Here is a 19,534-nt window from a genome sequence, read left to right on the forward strand (position 1 = left end):
TTATGGGATTGGCACAATTAAGTCTATGCCTTTGTAAAAAAGGGCATATCTTATATGCCTCACGAATTTAGGTACTTATATCTCTTTGCTTTTTACGATTTTACCCTCCTAATATAAAGCAAATCTCATCAAAAAATAAAAAACAAGTATGAAAATGAAACAATATCATGATCCACGAGCATCTTCTTCTTTTTTTAACCATCAAAAATTTGATTTGATTTGATGAGAATCTCAGATTAGAACCTTTGGGTTCTATATATATTATCATCTAGGGTTTAGATTTTCTCTATGAAAAATCGTTTAATTGGATCCATTGAATTCATCCGAAGAGAATCGACTATTTTAAACCAAAATTATTTTCTTTTTTTCATTACCACAAATCGAAAACGAAAGTCGCCTTAGAAGACCCATAAAATATCATGTTTGAGTTCTATTAAATTTGAATGATCAAAACTGATTTAAAGTTTGTGGAAAAAAAAAGAAAAAAAAAAGAAGAAGAAGAACGATGATAATGAAGATGAAGAAGAAGAAGTAAAACACAGGGGCAATTTTGTCAATTCAAATACTTGGAAGTACCTATTCTTGTAAGCCCAATAGACAAATGCCCAATATCAAATTTTTTGTCAAATAAGTTCCTATTTTAACAATAGCCCCATATTATTATACCTTCATCACATATATGCATGCATTAATCGTTTTGTACAACTTTTAAACGTAAACACGTAAGCACTTTTTATGTTTGTGTATACACAATATTTATGTGCTTTTGTCTATTCATTGTTTTGTTATTCTTTTACGTAAACAAATGAACACATAACTTTTATGTGTTCGATTTTGTGCACAGCTTTGTTGTACTTGTATCTATGTGTACCTATATTTAAACACATTACTTCCAACATATATAAAACATCACAGTACGAATAATCTAACCGAAAAAAGTCGATTAATTCACGCAAGAAAATCATGAAGTCTGCTGTTTTGCGTTTGGGTTCTTATGTTGTCATGTACACATAAAACTAGTATATTGCCTTGAACATGGTTTATTAGGAAAGACATGAGAACATATCTGAACATAGTTTTTCCTTATATACAATGTTCAAAGTAATGAATTAGTTTTATTTTGTTTTTCTTGTTTTCATATTGTTTAAAATAACAAACTTATGACTTCATTATTTCCTTTTACTTTGTCATAACATTGTTTATTACAATCCGTAACAATCGCTATTTCTGGATAGCAATTGATTGTTACTGATTATAAAAAACAGTGTTATGACAACGAAAAAAAAAGAAAGAATGAAGTCCTAATTATGCCCATCGGCATTTAGACGAAGTAGTATACGTAGACTTTATGTTTTTCAAACTAACTTAACATAATTAAATTTCTTGCAAAGGTTAGATTGTTTGTAAATTATTTCGTTATATAATAAAGGTACGTTAATATATAATGATCAATTTTTGACTCTTTCGCTAAATATCCTAATATTTATGTGAAATTTCAAAACTATACCAGACCGTTTACAAAATAAAAATATAGCTTATAGTTTATTTTACTAACATATTTAACCATCAATAAAATTGAAAAAAAAGTATATGATTTGTTGACTGAATTTACAAAATTATTGAGTTGGAAATAGCATTCAAAATTAATAATGGTTAGGTAAATTATCACCATATCATATTTTTAACAGCTGGACACTCTAAGAGAGTTAGAGTCCAGCCCACCCCTTACAAACCCGTAAGTTTATCTCATTCATCACTTCACACAATTTGTTGTTTTTTGGGTTTTATGAACAGGAATAAGCTGCCATTTTGATAATTTTATCCATATCTTTTTCTTACGGCTGATGCCAAGAAAAGTGGAATTACGATAGTCTTTTTCATGTATTTCATAAGATAATGGGAAAAATAGTGACTTCTTTGAATCCAAGTAAAGTTTAACTAGGAGGATTTTTTATGTTCTCTTACATCCGCCTACTTTTTGCAATAGGCATTCCATAGTTAAATGGGTTGGCGAGGAAAGCTATTGCAATGTTTCTGGTCATGAATTTTCTTGATGTCTCCAAGATATTTTTAACGTATGTAGCAATAAACTGCAAAAAATCAATACACTTGAAATCTTTTACGGCTACAATCAATAAGAAGTCGAGGTAGTAACATACTTGGGTCTCAAGACTCTCAACAATAATTATCTTTGTAAATGCTTCATTTTTTTCTGCTTTTTGTAATCCTGTAGAGTGTAGACTGTAGTCTTGAGCAAGTACCAAATAGGAAATTACTCCACCCATCACGAGGTGTAAGTTCTTGATCGGTTGTACTTGTGATTTCGAACTAAAGCTAAGATACAATGTGATTTCAAATCACAAATATCACTCTAATATATATTAATTATATTATTCTAAGTAATCTCTTTGATTATGTTCATGTTATATGTTTATATGTTTATATAACTTGTAACCTTTCATTCAATAATATAACAACACAATACAATTCAATACTCTCTATTTTACAGTGAGTACCGATTCTGTAATTGAGGAGCAAGCGCAAATACTTGTTGATTTTGATATGGTTCTAAAGCCAATGTCATCTATCTAATTCGGTTTTCGAAGATGCATCTCACATCAATCAATATGAAAAGCCATTAACACTAATAACATTGTACCGATGATGGTAGTTTTAAGATCAAACATGTGAATTAGTGGGAAACATTGTCAAATAACACGTGTTAGTTAAAGAACCATAAATTATACACGGATTTAAAATTTATCATGCGTCAAAATTTCTTTCAATTCAAAATTACCTACAGTCAATTAATATGTAGTTATGTTTAATTTGATAGTCTAGCTTTTATTCAAACCAAAACGAAAATACATTTTTGATTTAAAAGTAATACCCAGTTTGAGTTTTTCACTGTGATATTAGACATGACAAAATATGTTTATTTTCATCAATCAGTCTCATGTTACATCAAATGCACAGTCGCCAACTAAAGAGTTACAACTTCCGTAGAAGTCTATCTCCATTACTTACTTGCAGAAGTTGAAACTCTTCTATGAGCGATGAAGTATATGACTGGTGCTGATCAAAATGTAGTTTTCTTAAAAGATTATTCTGATCTGGTGAATATGATGTCTTCTTCACCCGAATTACCGGCCTTTTCAGTATATTGGGAGGAAATTCAAAGTTACAAAGAAGAATTCGCAAGTTTCTATTTATCTTTAATTTCTCGTAGTGCATATTTAAAAGCGATAATTCGATACGAAAAGTTCGTATTGAACTAAAGCATATCACTTATTCACCCCTTTAATTTAAGCCAATCACTATGTCATGTTATATAATAATTAAGAAAAAAATCTGTATACTTTTAATTAAACAAGGTTAATTATATGTAGAATTTAGACTTTACAATTAAAAAAAAAATGTCGGTTTGGATTTATAAATATGAATTAGGGTTTAAATTTTATAATTGTACAAAATTATATATCGGTTTGGGTTTATAAGAAAAAGTTATTAGGGTTTAGATTTATAATTAAACAAAATTATATGTCGGTTTGGATTTACAAATGTGGATTAGGGTTTAGATTTTATATTTTTAAAAATGTCGGTTTGGATTTATAAAACTATAGTTAGATTTAGATTTTATAATTAAATAATATTAGATGCCCGTTTGGGTTTATAGAAGATTGTTTAGGCTGAGCCCAATAATTGTCTTTAGAATGTGTTGGAAAAAGAGAGTTTCATGTTACATTACCTGAAAGTACAAATAGGGAGATGCATATTTGATATATATATTTTTCTTTAACTAGCCTTTTAACATTAAAATTCGCATTTATTTCCTAATTTGAAATATTTAGAATACAACGAAATTATCATAACGCTCATTCGGACAAAAGGAAAGTACATAAAAAAAAGATATTAAACTTCAGGACAAGAACTACACACAAGAAGGCACTTGAACACTAAAGCAGATCTTTCACTTATCTCCAACAGCTAGACTCTATAATTTACTTGAAAACAATTAAAGTATAATCGTGAGTAGGCATTAAAATGTTTATTTTGTGAACATGGATCATAAAAGTTATAGTTAAAGGATATCAGAAAAAGAGAAGGATCCTGAAGGTTACATATTTTTCATATGGAGATGAAGCTATTGAGATCTGTTTTGCTCTACTAGATCAACATGAATTTTAAGAGACATTTTTAGGTATGAAGCCGAAAAAAACACAATCCTGAATCATTGATGATGTAACAAATGCTGCTTACTCAAAACAAATTGAGCTAAAGCAGAAATGATTCATATGCAAGTCAAAGATAAACTTAGAAAGGATCATTGCGAGCGCAGAGGAAAGTCTGAGAATAAGAACAATAGTTAAAGAGGCAACATGTCAAAGAGTAAGAGATCAAAGTTAAGACAGATAAACAACTTAGGACAAGAGAGTGTTGTGTGTACAGATAGGAAGGTAATTTAAAAGTATATTATCATGAAAACTACTAATGCTACAAACGATGCTTAAAAAGAAGATCATCCTATATCTTTTATCAAGCATACAAAACAAAAAAGATGAGTTGGTTCTAGAATTTGGTTGTACTCTCCACATTACACCAAACAAAGACGCTTTATTTGATCTCTAAGAAATTGATGAAGGAAAGGTCTTGATGAGGATCGACATTGTGAAGTTAAAGGAATTGGCAAGCTAAAGATACTTAACCCGAAGGATTTATTGTGACACTTACAAAGGTTGATACATGCCTACAATATGTAGGAATCTTATCGCATATGGTCAACTTGAAAAGAATGGTTGCATTTATGTTGGTGAAGACTTTATAGTCATATTCTTCAAACAAGACAATAGATTGTTTACATGTAAGTACCAAGATGGATTATACTATTTTCAGGGAATAGTCTTAAAAGAAGAAGCATATATGACTAGAGCCCAAGTGAATCCCTCTAACATACGACATTTCATGCTAGAACAAATTAGCCTAAAGAAAATGAACATTCTCGTCAAAGTAAAATATTTAGACTCTAAGGAAGTTCACATGTTGGACGTTTGTGAAGAACGTGTTTTAGAAAAGTCTTACAAACAAACCTTTCCGGAAGCCAAACATGCATCTTAAAGTATGTACACAGTGATTTGTGGGGATAAGTCTCAAGTGAATTAAGGTTATCTGGTTGCAAGTTCTTCTTAACATTCATTGGTGATTACTCAAAGAAGGTCTCGATAAGTTTCTTAAGAAGTAAATGACGAAGTGTTTGAGAAGTTTTGAAAGTGGAAGAAGCTCGTGGAAAATCAAACACTAAAACTACCAATTAAAGCCATAAAAACCCTTATTAAAACGACTAAGGACATCTCTAACCTTACTCTATTTTAAAGTCAAAAATGCAAAATTCTTCTCCAAACCTACTCTATAATTGACTCAAAAATAGAGATTTCTGCAGATTGACTCTATATATAGAGCAACTCTATTCTCAACTCTATTTTTGAGTTCAACATTTTTATTTATACTTTAGTCCCTCAAATGTAAACTTTTTTTATTTAATACATATAATCATTTTACAAACAACAATTACAACACATAGTTTTATAAACTTAACAAGCAAACAAGTACTAAATTTAAAATAATTTTATAAACTTAACAAGAAGCAAACAAGTACTAAATTTAAAATAAACAACATAAAAACTAAAACATAAAACTAGTAATTTAATAGTCCGATAAATTGATTGTAGATCCGCAAAGATAGTTAAAATAATGTCCAAATGAAGTAGATGGAGGAGGAGTTTCTTGATCTTCATAAATTTGTAATGTTTATTGTTATATGATGTAATGTTTTTTAAATAAATAATTAGTATTTAATTTAAATAATTTCATATTTTATGGGAATTTTGTAAATCTATAATATATGGGGTCAAATTGTAAATTATATAACTAAAAGATATTAATATATAAAATAGAAATAGAATAATTCTAAAAATATTCTTTTTTAAAGTAGAAAATAGAGATATATATTGGAGAGTAAGATATAGAGCTATACATTGGAGATGGTCTAAAACTCTCCGACTTATCAAAAGTGAAGCTATCTGATTCGATGGTCCCCACAAAAGCTAGAACAAAACTTATGGCATATGCTTATGCTATACCTTTTCAATCCTTTGATCTCTGTACGAAGGACCTCTCTGCTCCCTCCCAGGCAATATGGACAAGAAGCAAGAGACCTACCACATACACTCACTCACTTATTCGATTTTTTTTTCTGAAATGAACATATGTACTTGTCAACTAGTGTTGAAATTAATTTATCCAAAGTAATTGAATTTAGCTGAATTTTGGGTTTATTTTAAATAAATTATTTATATACATTTTTGTAACACTTTTATAAAATAAATCCTCAAATTGTAACTTGTTTATAAAAGAATGTCATTGGCATTAATTATTATCAATTATTTAATATTCCTAATTACTAACATTTCCTTATCTAATGTATATCTCCATCAATTCTAATTACGAAAAAATGGAGAAATTTTAGGACATTATTAATATTATACTTTATTAAAAGATAAATATTGTAATGATTTCAAGTGTAATAAATATTTTGAATATTTAACGGAAACATTATTTAGAATATTTAGAATATGTGAAATCTATAAAAATTAAATAACTATTTGAAAGAAAACTTTTAAAATGATTTGAATTATAAATCTTTTAATAAAAGTATTATTAAAACAAAAAATAAAAAATAATGTTTAATTTTACTGAACGAGATCAAATGGTATGTCAGGTGTAAAATATTATAATATATGAAATTTATAACAATTAAAGAAAAATTTGAAAGAAAACTTTTAAATTGATTTGAATTATAAATTTAAAATATTATTAAAAAAATAACAAAATAATGTTTAATTTCACTTAACGAGGTTAGATGGCAGAACGGGTTTGAGTCGATAGTAATATGAGACGATAAACCACAGGTGAAATCCATTAGATATGTTTAATTTCACTTAACGGGGTTAGATGGTAGGACGGGTTTGGGTCGATAGTAAAACGAGACAGTATACCACGAGTGATATACATTAGATATTTTTAATTTTACTGAACGGGATTAATGGTAAGACGGATTTGGATCGATAGTAATACGAGACGGTATACCACATGTGAAATCCAAGATATAACAATCAAAATACAATTATTTTATCTTAAATAGTAAACAGAACAAACAATATTAACAAAATAAATATAATTTAAATTTAAATTATTTAGTTATAATCTAGATCTAGATTTTAACTTAATGAATTGTATGTTATTGTTCCCATACTTTTAAACAGTAAAAATCAAACATAGTAATTGTATACTAATATATATATATATATAAGAATTGTACATTTACAAAATACAAAACATTAAATTATATTTTATTATTAACAAATTAAATTTTTGTTTTAAAAAAATAGTTCTACGGTTTACCACGGGTTAAAATCTAGTTGATTTGCATAAATTTAAGCAAGCTCGTTTTTTTATGTTACCATTTAGACCCATAATTATTTTTAAATGCGATCAGGTTTAGTAATATAAATTTGATTATCATTTGATTTACTATATACCTTATGGATACACATGCGTTATTCGTTTTGTAAATCTGTTGCACGTTATCACTTAGCACATTTTGTATTGTGTACACTATATTTATGTGTTTGTATATTCAATTATTTTGTAATTCTTTTATACGTAAACACTACACAACGTTTGGGTTATGTATACCTCTATATAAAGACACAACTTGCAACATGCACAATCCACTAAGTTCTATCTTAAAAAGGTCAACTTTAATTCTCACAAGAAATCATGAGATGTGTTGTTTTGTTTATGGTTTCTTGTCTTCTCATAGTTCTCCTTATAAACCATTTTGAAGGTATTTTACTATTTTCTTTTAACTACAGTGATTGTTATTGGTTCAAGAAATTGGTGTTTCTACAATAACATGCAATATTCGAGTTTGAATTCATGTGGTCACAGAACAATTACAGTATACAAAGTACTAGTATGCATGGTCTGTAAAAATAGTATTATGATCAAAGTAATTTCTCAATGATAATTGATGAGACATAAACATTATATTTTTCAATTAGTCATTAAAATAAAAATTTCTAGCAAATGTTTGATTTTTTATTTGTTTATAAGATAATTTCTGGACCTGGTAAAGAGGCATAATTTTAATTTCAAAAGTGATTAATTGATCGAATTAATATTACACAACTAAGATATTTAGAGATATCTACTATATATCTACTTAAGACGAGAATTATCATGATTAATATTAATACCTATCTTTAGCTATATCATAAGAATATTATAATATTCTAAATTAATAAAAATTATTTTATTCCCTTTTACAGAGTTAATTAAGAACAATATACGTCAACCATTAGTAAATACTAAATAGTGAACAATATAATATATAAGTTGACCATCATAAATAGCTTCCTTTTATCATGTTCTTAAATGTGGAAGGTGTGGTTACTCTCTGTATATGTGTATATACCCTCCTTCAAAGTTATCTTCGAAATAATATATATGTGTATAAAACTCTCTAACTATTACTAATCGCAAAATGCAGTATTGCGACAAGAAAAAAAATAGTTTATATTCTAAAAATTTACTGCATTATCAAGTATTTATCTAAGTATTCTAAAGTAATAACAGAAGTGGAAGCTCAGAAGTGGAACAAGTGCTTTCTTAGGGACATTTTCCCTGGGAAATGTGAACATGACGCAAACGCAAAACTACGATGCAAAGAAGACGATGCAAAGAAGACATTAGCGTAAAATACAGCTTTAAAATGAATATTTTGTGATAAATTTGTTTTTCTTCAATTAAATTTGTGCTTTAATTATCACTGTTCATAGGTATATAGATTTTGGTTTTGGAGTTGTTAAACCAAGCATTTTTTACAATAGCAAATTCCACCTTTATCAAAAGTTTGACAATTGCATTCAAAAGGGCGAGAGGGTCTGAAATTCTTAGCAATGTCTTCTTTCTTTTTTTTTTTTTCTTTTTTTTTTTTTTTTTTTTTATGATGTAAAAAAGAAACTGAACATCATTATGTCTGAAAACACTGTTTCTTTTAATTGAAAAACTCATAATGTTGACTGTTGAGTTTCATCCTTTGTTAATTGTATATGTAGCGGCTACATGTCTCCCGAATACGCAATGGAGGGGATATTCTCGGTAAAATCGGATGTTTTCAGCTTCGGGGTTTTGGTTCTTGAGATTGTCAGTGGAAAGAGGAACAGAGGATTCCACAACTCCGGCCAAGACAATAATCTTCTCGGCTACGTAAGCTTAAACCGCTTAAGTTTTTTATTTTGTCTCGTTCGATTGATAACACAATTTTTTTTATCTTTATTAACAGACGTGGGAGAATTGGAAAGAAGGAAAAGGGCTAGAGATCGTCGATTCGATAATTGTAGATTCCTCATCATCAATGTCATTGTTCCAACCACATGAAGTCTTAAGATGCATACAGATTGGTCTTTTATGTGTTCAAGAACGTGCAGAGGACAGACCAAAGATGTCGTCGGTGATTGTCCCGTTTTGTACTCGATGACGAATCAGCAGTATCAAGAGAACTTCTTCTGACGCAATAACCGGGCCGTTTAGGGCTGAAGTATTCCCCTTTTTCGCTACCGAGCATTAAAACCACCGACGACATCTTTGGTCTGTCCTCTGCACGTTCTTGAACACATAAAAGACCAATCTGTATGCATCTTAAGACTTCATGTGGTTGGAACAATGACATTGATGATGAGGAATCTACAATTATCGAATCGACGATCTCTAGCCCTTTTCCTTCTTTCCAATTCTCCCACGTCTGTTAATAAAGATAAAAAAAATTGTGTTATCAATCGAACGAGACAAAATAAAAAACTTAAGCGGTTTAAGCTTACGTAGCCGAGAAGATTATTGTCTTGGCCGGAGTTGTGGAATCCTCTGTTCCTCTTTCCACTGACAATCTCAAGAACCAAAACCCCGAAGCTGAAAACATCCGATTTTACCGAGAATATCCCCTCCATTGCGTATTCGGGAGACATGTAGCCGCTACATATACAATTAACAAAGGATGAAACTCAACAGTCAACATTATGAGTTTTTCAATTAAAAGAAACAGTGTTTTCAGACATAATGATGTTCAGTTTCTTACTAAGTTCCAACCACCTTCCTGGTGTTAGCTTCCGTCTCGTCCCTTTCAAATATCCTAGCCATCCCAAAATCCGAGATCTTTGGAGTCATATTTTTATCAAGCAATACATTGCTTGCCTTCAGATCTCTGTGGATAATCTTAAACCTTGAATCTTGGTGAAGGTATAAAAGTCCTCGAGCAATACCATTGATAATGCTAAATCTCGTTTGCCAGTTTAGCTTATTAGAGCTTTGGGTTGTTTCTGTGTATAGATCACAACCAAATAAAGTTAACTTATTTACATTAAAATTTAATTGTTGGTATACAACTACTAAAAAGGTGAGAGGCACTAACCGAAGAGATGAGAATCAAGGCTTCCATTCTCCAAGTATTCATAAATCAATATCTTCTCATCCGCGTAGATGCAACAACTAAGAAGCCGGACAAGGTTGATGTGTTGAAGCCTTGCGATTAGCCTCACCTCGTTCTTGAACTCATTGGTTCCTTGAGATGACATCTCTGATAATCTTTTCACTGCAATCTTTTACCCGTCAAGTAACCTTCCCTGCTACCATTTTTTTAGAGTTATGAAACGTATGCCCCAGTGATAAAAAAATTCAACGCTAGTCATCATTTTTACCTTGTATACAATACCGAAACCACCTCGTCCAAGTATGTTGGAATCAGAGAAATTTTCGGTGGCCATGACAACAGTTTCAAACTCCGTGAGTGGAAGTTCCAAGTCCTCTTCCTCCCCAAGCAAGCGTCTCCCACTTGACATTACCACCCCATTGGTTATAATTAATTCTTGAATTCTGTCTCGATACCCTGTTTTCATCGACACGAACACAATCAATATGTATATGATGAAATAATATTTATTACTAATGATAAAAAATTGAAAGCTACTAGTTTACCGATAGGTGCTGCGGTTGCTCTTGCTCGCTTCTGTTTCTTTTTCCAAAAACAGTAAATGATGAAACTCAGAACAAGCATTAAGCTGATTCCAATAATCAAACCTATGATTTTTCCTCTAATAGTTCTTCTCTCCCCTGAAAGAAAAAAAAAATTTAGGAATGGAATTTTGTTCGGCTCCTAATGGTTATGTGCTACTGAGCCAGGCGTGGCTTGATGAGTTCTAATTTTCTTCTCTTATCCAAATATTATAATATCTTAAGAGTTAAGAAAATATATACAACAATTTTCTGTTTTATGTTTCGTATTTACCAAATTATATATATATTGAATATGATCTGGATCTCTTAATATTCTCAGATGTAATCCTGTCTAATACTAGGAGTAAGAACTCACCGAACTCTGCAGCTGCCAATCGAACAAATAGATCTTGACCGTCTGCAGCGTAATTTCGGATATCCCGAAACTCTCCGATCCATATTATACAACCTGAACCACCATTTCGAATATCGGAGTTTGCATACGCGGTACAGTTACAATGTGTCTTGCACTTCTCTTCACATTCTTTCAACCCAATTCTCTTGTCCACAATCGCTGCAGTAGTTGCCGGTATCTTCATGTTCATCAGCCGAAAGAACCTATCTTCACCGCAGGTCAACTGTGTCTTCCTTCGACATCTACCTGTCACGTCTCCGGAAGCCCAATCTTGCGGGGACAGCGGTTGAAATCCTTTGATACAGTTACACGTTGGTGACGTGCTCATGTCACAGTAAGCGTAAGGACCACAAATTCCATACAAATCACAAGTGTCCTTTGGCATAAACCAGAACATGTTCCACTCTTGCTGTGTTGGTTCCCACGTGAATCCCTCTAAACGTCCTACGGTATTTATTGTCAATCTTGAGTAGGAGTTGTGGTCGGTAACTCGGAAAGTGTAAGCGACCTCCTCTCTATTCTCCGTGAAGTTGTAGATAATATCGTCCCATTGTTGCATCTCCAGAATGCCGCTAAACCGGAGTCCATCCCAAGGGCCGCTCCGGTACACTTCCAAAAAGCTGGTAAAACCAAAAAACTCAGGTAATCCTAGAGTTTCGAGTTTGAACATGAAACTCCCGCTTGACGGATCAAATGAGCTTTTCCAGGATGTGACGAATCTGTTAAGCCCTCTTTTGTGATCCCGACCCAATTTCATCTGCGGTAATAAAGTATCTGTCGGGAAATCGAAACTCTGCCACAAAAACTCATCTGATTCATTGATTTTGGAGCCCCTTAGAACAAAATTGCCATTGTCAAGAAGCTCTGCCACCACAGAAGATCTCACCGCACCAGTCAGATTCGTTGACCAAACATGCGTATCAGAATTATCGAGGATGACAAGGTTAGCATTGGAGATTTTGAGGATTCCAATAGGATTAGAGAGAGGAGTGTCTCTATTGGCAACCCATACATAGGTTCTCTGAGAGATTTTCTTGTACCAAATCCCAAGGTACCAACTATCCCCAAGGATTCTGAAGAAACCAAGCTCGAAGACACCACCAGGAGACACAATGGTTTTGTTGCTTGAGATTGTCAGGGATTCTGTAGCTGACAAAGTATTGACAGAGATAGAGAGATCAGGGAACAGAATTAAGAAGAAGAAAAGGAAAACGAAGAAGGTGTAAGAATGGTGTTTGTTTGGTAATTCACCTCTCATCTCTCGATCTCTCTCCACCACTCTCATATGTTGTTCATTTTCCTTTTGCTTTCTTTATTTATACGATTTTTCACATATTTATTTCAGGTTTATCTAACCCATGAATCTTATTTATATTTTACCCACACGACAAAGAGTAGTGTTATTCCACGTTCCATGACTTTTTATCGCTTCAATTAAAATTACTTCAACCAACTTTTTTCATGGTCAACAATTTACCAGAAAATCTACGTGTGAAATTAATTTCCATGCAACATAGCACATGCAGTTCACCAAGTATATATTCATCCATTATCCTTGTCCCACGAAAGCCCACATCACACGGTATCGTTCTCGCATGCAAGTGCATCCTTCGATACATTGAAAATGTTAGCCTTCTAGATTATGGCCATATGTGTAATTAGAAGATTTGTGTGACTTTGTTCGGCCATTTTCTATATTAAAAAAAAAATAGCAAAATTTAGTCGTTGTTTCGAGGAAAAAAAAAAAAAATAGGGTGCCAAATTCAGTTTAACTTAACTGAACTTAAACAAAATAGCACTAAATTTAACCAGCCTTGTAATTCATATTATTTACGAAATTTTTATGTAAACAATTAATGGTACTAAAAACCAAACTGATGGAAAATTTCTCAAAAAAAAAAACAATAATAAATAAACAAACTGAATTTGTCAAATCCTGAATTTATCAAAAATAAAATAATAATAAATAAACAAATTGAATTTGTCAAATTCTGAACCTACTTACTCACAAGATGTCCTTCTTTGTCTAGTCTATATATTGACACCACACAAGTGAAAAGGAAGAAAATAAATAGTTTCTCCAAGATAAAATATAAAAAATTCTGTCAACGAAAAAATACTTTGTCAAATAAGATAAACTAAAGAGAATTTTTTTTTTTCCGCTGAGATTGATTAATAAAATTAAGTGTTCGGAAAAAAAGATAAACTAAACAGTAACTAAACTAAAGACAGCCGAAATGGAACAAAAAAAAATCATGCAATACGCAAACAAGAAACAAGATTAACTTAAAATATATAAATCATGATTCACAAGAATCGATCAAGATAGACATGGACTTAGGAACTTATCATAAAGATTAGGGAAACAAAGCATAAATAAGAAGTAAGGACAACCATTAAGAGATCACGAATATATAACACTAATCATCTCTCAAGAACCCGACCAAAAAAAATCATCTCTCAAGAAATTAATTATCTATGCTAAATATTCTAAATTTCTAAACTCTCATTTAAAATTTAAATTAGCAAGCATTCATGTCAATATTAATGTGCTCATAAATCACAATTCTGTATATCAACTATCATTATTAAAGGACGAGCTACTCATCAAAGGTTAATTAAGGAATTTTGACAGAACACTTTTGATGCATAAAAATCCTTATGATCTAAAACAATTTTAATCAAGCCTCTCCAAACATTGAAATTGCGAACACTTTTGATGCACAAAAATCCTTATGATCTAAAACAATTTTAATCAAGCCTCTACAAACATTGAAATCACCTTGAAATGAAGGAAAATTTGAAATCACCTTAAAATGAAGGAACCATGAAGGATTTACTCTGTCATCAGTTAAAAACAAAAAATCCACTATACCCCCATGATCTTCCTAAAGCCCATAAATTAAATCCACCGGATTTTGGCCATGGTTAGCGATGGAAATAGGTGTTGCTGATCATAAAAAATTCTTATAACGTATGTACTTATTAAAAAAAAAATCTATTACAACATGTACAAACCTAATCTCAAAACGTACAACCCGAAATTCTACTAACCAACAATATTTGCCTCTTCTAGTAGCCATAATTTATAATATGAAAGTCTGAGAATCTTTCAAAATATCACATTGATGTCCTATAACTGCAGGACTATTTGGGTTATCCATAAAGCAATTACAGAATACATGCTTAATTAAGACAATTGAATCATGTAGTAACCTTTGCAACGGAGACGTACAGAGAAAATACTATGCACATAACTAATACCATCTTTCCTAGTTGATTCTTATTGTCGCTCAATTTAGTCATCTTAGTATAGAAGATTGGCTAGTTGACAGTCACATTACCGAGCATCAAGGACCGAGACAGTAATTTGGTTCACTGTCCATGATTCATCGTCGCGCTGTTTACTCGACGAAGAATCAGTGTCAAGAAGACTTCTCTCCAGGCAATAACCGGGCGCTTTAGGTTGAGGAATAGTTGTTGATTCGCTTCCGAGCATCAAAATTACCAAGGACATAGTTGGTCTGTCCTCTGCACGTTCTTGAACACACAAGAGGCCAATTTGTATGCATCTTAAGATTTCATGTTGCCTGAATGTTGATGAAGAATCTGTGATGATTGGATCTATGATCTCTAGCCCTTTTCCTTCTTTCCAATTCCTCCACACCTGTGTATAATGATCGAAATTTTTCTAGTGTTATCATTATTTTGAGTGTAAAACAAGATCAAGTTTGAGAGGTTTTTAACTTACACAACCGAGAAGGTTAAGGTCACGGTCCGAATTGTAGAATCCTTTGTTCCTCTTGCTACTTATAATCTCAAGAAGCAAGACCCCAAAACTGAAAACATCTGACTTCATCGAGAATATCCCGTCCATTGCATATTCAGGAGACATATAACCGCTGAATAACGAAGATTAGACTCAAAGTTTTGAGTTATTTTTTTTTAATTCAGATTTCAAACAAAGATTTTTAATATTTTGGAGAATGATTGCTTACTAGGTTCCAACCACCTTCCTCGTATTAGCTTCTGTCTCATCCCGTCCAAAGATCCTAGCCATTCCGAAATCCGAGATCTTTGGAGTCATATATTTATCAAGCAAGATGTTACTTGCTTTCAAGTCTCTATGGATAATTCTAAACCGTGAATCTTGGTGAAGATATAGAAGTCCTCGAGCAATACCATTGATGATATCAAATCTCATTTGCCAATTTAGCTTAGAGTTTCGGGATTTGTCTGCTAATGAATCATCACTGGATTGAGTACATTATTTTTAAAGACATTGAAAAATTGTTAGAACAGAGTTGTAAGGAGTTGAGACACTAACCAAATAGATGAGAGTCGAGGCTTAGATTTTCCAAGTACTCGTAAATCAACATCTTCTCACCCGCATCGACGCAACATGCAAGAAGCCTAACAAGGTTTATGTGCTGAAGCCTTGCAATCAACTTTACCTCATTCTTGAACTCATCAGTCCCCTGAACTGATGTCTTTGATAGTCTCTTCACTGCCATTTCTTGACCATCAAGTAACTTTCCCTGTAACCCTTAATTTTGTTACACAACGAAATATTTGTCCAGCGATAGATTATGAATTAAGTTTTCAATCATTTTTACCTTATAAACTATACCAAAACCACCTTGTCCTAGCTTGTTGGCGTTAGAAAAATTGTTTGTGGCCATGGCAACTTCTTCAAACTCCATCAATGGCAATTCGAGATCGTCTGTATTGTTTTCTCTAGATATGTGTCTCCTACTTGATATTACAACTTCGTTCATTAGCAAATCTCGGCTTCTCAGTTGATGATCAACTGTTACATACAGACACCAAAAACAGTAAAGATATTAGTTTTAAGAAATTTACAAACAAAAAGAAAGGAATTAAAATTTACAGATATACCAATAGGTGTTTCGATTAGTATTGATCGCTTCTGCTTCCTTTTCCACAAGAAGAAGATAATGAAACTTAAAAGAAGCAAAACGCTCACTCCAATACTCGAACCTATGATTTTTGCACTTCTGTTTCTTTTGTCCTCTGAAATAATGAAAAGAGATGTCAAATTGAGCACAACATTTAGGACCTCGACCATGGAAATGAATATCATTTTATAAAACAAACTAGTATTAGTCTTATGATTTAACAAAATAATAAACATTGTCGTACTTTTGATTAAAGATAAACGCCAACAAACAAAAAACAGCGTTATACTGTTATCGCCAATAAAAACAAAACATAAAGATTGGTCTACCTAAAAATAATTTCTTTTGGCTTTGGATCTACCTTACCATATTATTCTTGAGATTGATAAGTTTTTGTGAAGAATATAGTAGTAATCAAAAGTTTCACTCATGCGTTGCATCTTTTAAGAAGATTAAAAGTCCATTGGACCTTAGTTCTTTATCACAAGAGTTTTCACATATAATGCCAAGACCGAATGCGTCAACATCTCAATCAAGTTTAAGAAGTTTGAAAAGAGGGAAAATAAAACTGAAAAACGTTTTGTTAAATTCCAAATTCGTTAACCAACAACAATATAACATTGACTTGCACTATTCAACACCATTCTCACATTCTACCCCAAAAAAAAAGTGCTTTATCTAACAACCAAGTTAATTACTATTCTTGAAACCCTTAAAAAACGTTTCTTCCTTTTGTCGTTTAAGAAAATCTTTAGTATAATGTGATAGGATTACTCAATAACTTGATTGGGCAGTTTTAGCATCAATTTTTAGTCTTACTGACAAAATCTTTTATGATGTCTTTTTAGTTTCTAGTATGTATAAAACTGTTTACATGTTTTGAAAAGTGATCTTGAAGACTATTATCAACCGTTACTTAGCAAAAGTAAATATGTGGAAAATGAAAACCAAACATATGTCATTTAGTCTAATAGAGATAGTGGAGAATGAACTAACCGAGATCAGTAGCAGCCAATCTAACGTAAAGATCTTGACCACCTTTGGCATAATTCCTGATATCAAAAAGCTCTCCGGTCCAAGTCACACAACCCGACCCGCTACCCCGGATATCCGTATTCGCAAACGCCGTGCAATTACAATCTCTTAAACACTTCTGTTCACATTCTTTCACACCAATTCCTCTGTCCACACTAGCCGTGGTAGTATCCGGCAATTTCATTTTCTTCAACCGCACAAACCCATCTCCGCCACCACAGCTCAGTAGCGTCTTCCTCACGCAACCATCCGACCCGTCTCTCAATCCCCACACTTGAGGATTCCTCGGCTTAAACCCTTTAATACAATTACAAACAGGTGAAGTGTTCGAGTCGCAATAACCGTAAACACCACACTCTTTGTACTCATCACATTGGTCTTTTGGTGCGTACCAGAATTGGTTCCAATTCTGTGCTGTCTCAATCCAAGTGAATCTTTGTAACAATCCTGAGGAGCTTATGCTTAATCTCGAGTAAACGTCGCTTTTAGTGATTCTAAATGAGTAAGTCACTTCTTCTTTACTCGTAGTGAAATTGAAAACCATGTATTCAAATGGTTGCATCTCCGGTACACCACTAAACCGGATTCCATTCCATGGACCACTCCGGTACATTCGTGATTCTCTGTTCCATAGAAAAATCTCAGGGAAGCCTTCGGTTTCGAGTTTGAACGAGAAATCTCCACTTGATGGATCATCTGGAGATTTCCATGATCTAATGAATCTGTTGAACCCGGTTTTGGCATCCCAGCCAAGTTTCATCTCCGGAAGTAAAGTATCTGTCGGAAAATCAAAACTCTGCCACAAAACTCCATCTGGAGCGCTGTTCTTGGAGTCTCTGAGCACAAAATTACCATTATCAAGAAGCTCTGCCACCAATGGAGATCTCACATCTCCTCCGGTCAGATTCGTCGACCAAACCGGTGTATCGGACTGATCCAAAACGACAAGATTACTGTCGGAGATTTTGAGAGTTCCGATGGAACTAGAGAGAGGAGTGTCTCTGTTTGCAACCCATACGTAGGTTCTCTTAGAGATTGCCTTGTACCAAATTCCAAGATACCAACGAGAATCTAAACCGGGTTTGAAGAAACCAAGCTCGAAGACATTACCAGGAGACACAATGGTGTTATTGCTTGAGATAGTTAGAGATTCTGAAGCCGACAAAGTGTTGGCAGAGATAGAGTAAGCAGGGAACAGAATTAAGAGGAAGAAGAAGAAGAAGGTGTAAGAATGGTAGAAATTTGGTAAACCTCTCATTTCTCTAAACCAAGTTTTTTGTTTTTCACTCTTTCTTGAGAAAAGTATGAGAGTTTATTTCCATTGGAGATATCGGACATGTTTTGTGTAATGTGTGAACCTTACGTAACCGATTTTATTTCTGTCAATAATATATTACCTTGCTTTTTTTCTTTTCTTGGTCTTCTTGTTCGCATTTGGAAAAAATATCTAGTTATGTACTATGTGTACAGTCCAATTCATAGTTGACCTAGCAAATAAAAAGTCTTCTTCTTCTTTTTTTTTGTCAGGCTTTCTTTCCTTTTCCAATAGTCATTTTTACTTCATAAATTCAGAATTTTTCTTCAAAATATGATATTATTGATGACCATTTTTTTTAATAAATTACTTAATATATTGCTTTTTCGTATTTTATTATCAGTCAACCTTTTGTATGCATGCTTCGAGAGTTATATAAATTTCAGTGTTCTTTTTCGTAATAAATAACTCAATTTTTTTTTTATCCTTCCCAATAAGAACTTCAATGTTAGTATTCATCAAACAAACCCTACTTTAATTTATTTCCGCATTCTCCGAAGACAAAAAAGAAAGGGGTCGTTTCACGTTTTCCTGACTTTTTCTTTTTTTCTCTAACTCTAAATAATTCATCATTCCATTCAATTTAATAATGAGTCTACATTTGAATTATTCATCACCAAATATAATGTTGTCCTATGCATTTTGTTTGACGATTTTTGGCTTTGGAGCTTGGAGGAGAGGAAAATTTATGTTAACACGGTTTTAGGTATATTATATAAGTATGAAATACGAAGACCGAATACT

General features: G+C 32.4%; 2 protein-coding genes, 1 non-coding gene and 2 pseudogenes across 8 annotated transcripts; 3 read left to right on the forward strand and 2 right to left on the reverse strand.

Moving 5' to 3' along the window:
- Window positions 1-1,006: 1,006 nt before the first annotated feature.
- MIR867 lies at window positions 1,007-1,124 on the forward strand. The gene has a single exon (NR_142341.1). It is a non-coding gene; the product is annotated as a microRNA ath-MIR867 precursor (primary transcript).
- A 3,419-nt stretch (window positions 1,125-4,543) lies between these two features.
- AT4G21363 lies at window positions 4,544-5,301 on the forward strand (annotated as a pseudogene; the record flags this gene model as incomplete). Its single annotated transcript has 1 exon — window positions 4,544-5,301.
- Window positions 5,302-9,075: 3,774 nt separating this feature from the next.
- PSEUDOSRKA lies at window positions 9,076-12,831 on the reverse strand (annotated as a pseudogene). Of its 3 annotated transcripts, one of them has the most exons (7): window positions 11,483-12,831; window positions 11,089-11,223; window positions 10,812-10,999; window positions 10,526-10,736; window positions 10,193-10,433; window positions 9,939-10,089; window positions 9,399-9,862 (listed from the first exon to the last, which is right to left on the reverse strand). The 3 variants fall into 3 exon arrangements; another variant differs by lacking the exons at window positions 9,399-9,862; window positions 9,939-10,089 and adding an exon at window positions 9,076-9,140 and having other exon boundaries at window positions 11,483-12,709; another variant differs by having other exon boundaries at window positions 9,621-10,433; window positions 11,483-12,709.
- On the forward strand, window positions 9,184-9,598 carry AT4G21366 (Protein kinase superfamily protein; the record flags this gene model as incomplete). Its single annotated transcript, NM_148366.2, has 2 exons — window positions 9,184-9,327; window positions 9,404-9,598. 2 exons carry the CDS (start codon window positions 9,184-9,186, stop codon window positions 9,596-9,598), a joined length of 339 nt encoding a protein of 112 aa, NP_680732.1.
- A 1,638-nt stretch (window positions 12,832-14,469) lies between the features above and the next one.
- Window positions 14,470-18,869, reverse strand: RK3 (receptor kinase 3). 2 transcript variants are annotated; one of them, NM_118258.3, is made up of 7 exons: window positions 17,437-18,869; window positions 16,421-16,555; window positions 16,138-16,331; window positions 15,849-16,059; window positions 15,520-15,757; window positions 15,273-15,423; window positions 14,470-15,188 (listed from the first exon to the last, which is right to left on the reverse strand). In NM_118258.3, exons 1-7 carry the CDS (start codon window positions 18,731-18,733, stop codon window positions 14,862-14,864), a joined length of 2,553 nt encoding a protein of 850 aa, NP_193869.1. In that variant the 5' UTR covers window positions 18,734-18,869; the 3' UTR covers window positions 14,470-14,861. The 2 variants fall into 2 exon arrangements, with proteins under 2 accessions (NP_193869.1, NP_001328871.1); NM_001341478.1 differs by having other exon boundaries at window positions 15,520-16,059.
- Window positions 18,870-19,534: the final 665 nt, after the last annotated feature.

The sequence above is a fragment of the Arabidopsis thaliana genome, chromosome 4, assembly GCF_000001735.4.
Source record: "Arabidopsis thaliana chromosome 4, partial sequence".
Classification (NCBI taxonomy): Eukaryota; Viridiplantae; Streptophyta; class Magnoliopsida; order Brassicales; family Brassicaceae; genus Arabidopsis; species Arabidopsis thaliana.

Bases quoted from the DNA above. Each gene is read 5' to 3' on its own strand.
- RK3 (NM_118258.3), bottom strand. From the start codon at position 18,733: ATGAGAGGTTTACCAAATTTCTACCATTCTTACACCTTCTTCTTCTTC. The intron at 16,332-16,420 runs GTATATCTGTAA...TGTATGTAACAG, and splicing joins ACTAATCGAAACACCTATTG to TTGATCATCAACTGAGAAGC. The intron at 15,189-15,272 runs GTAAGTTAAAAA...CATTATACACAG, and splicing joins ACCTTAACCTTCTCGGTTGT to GTGTGGAGGAATTGGAAAGA.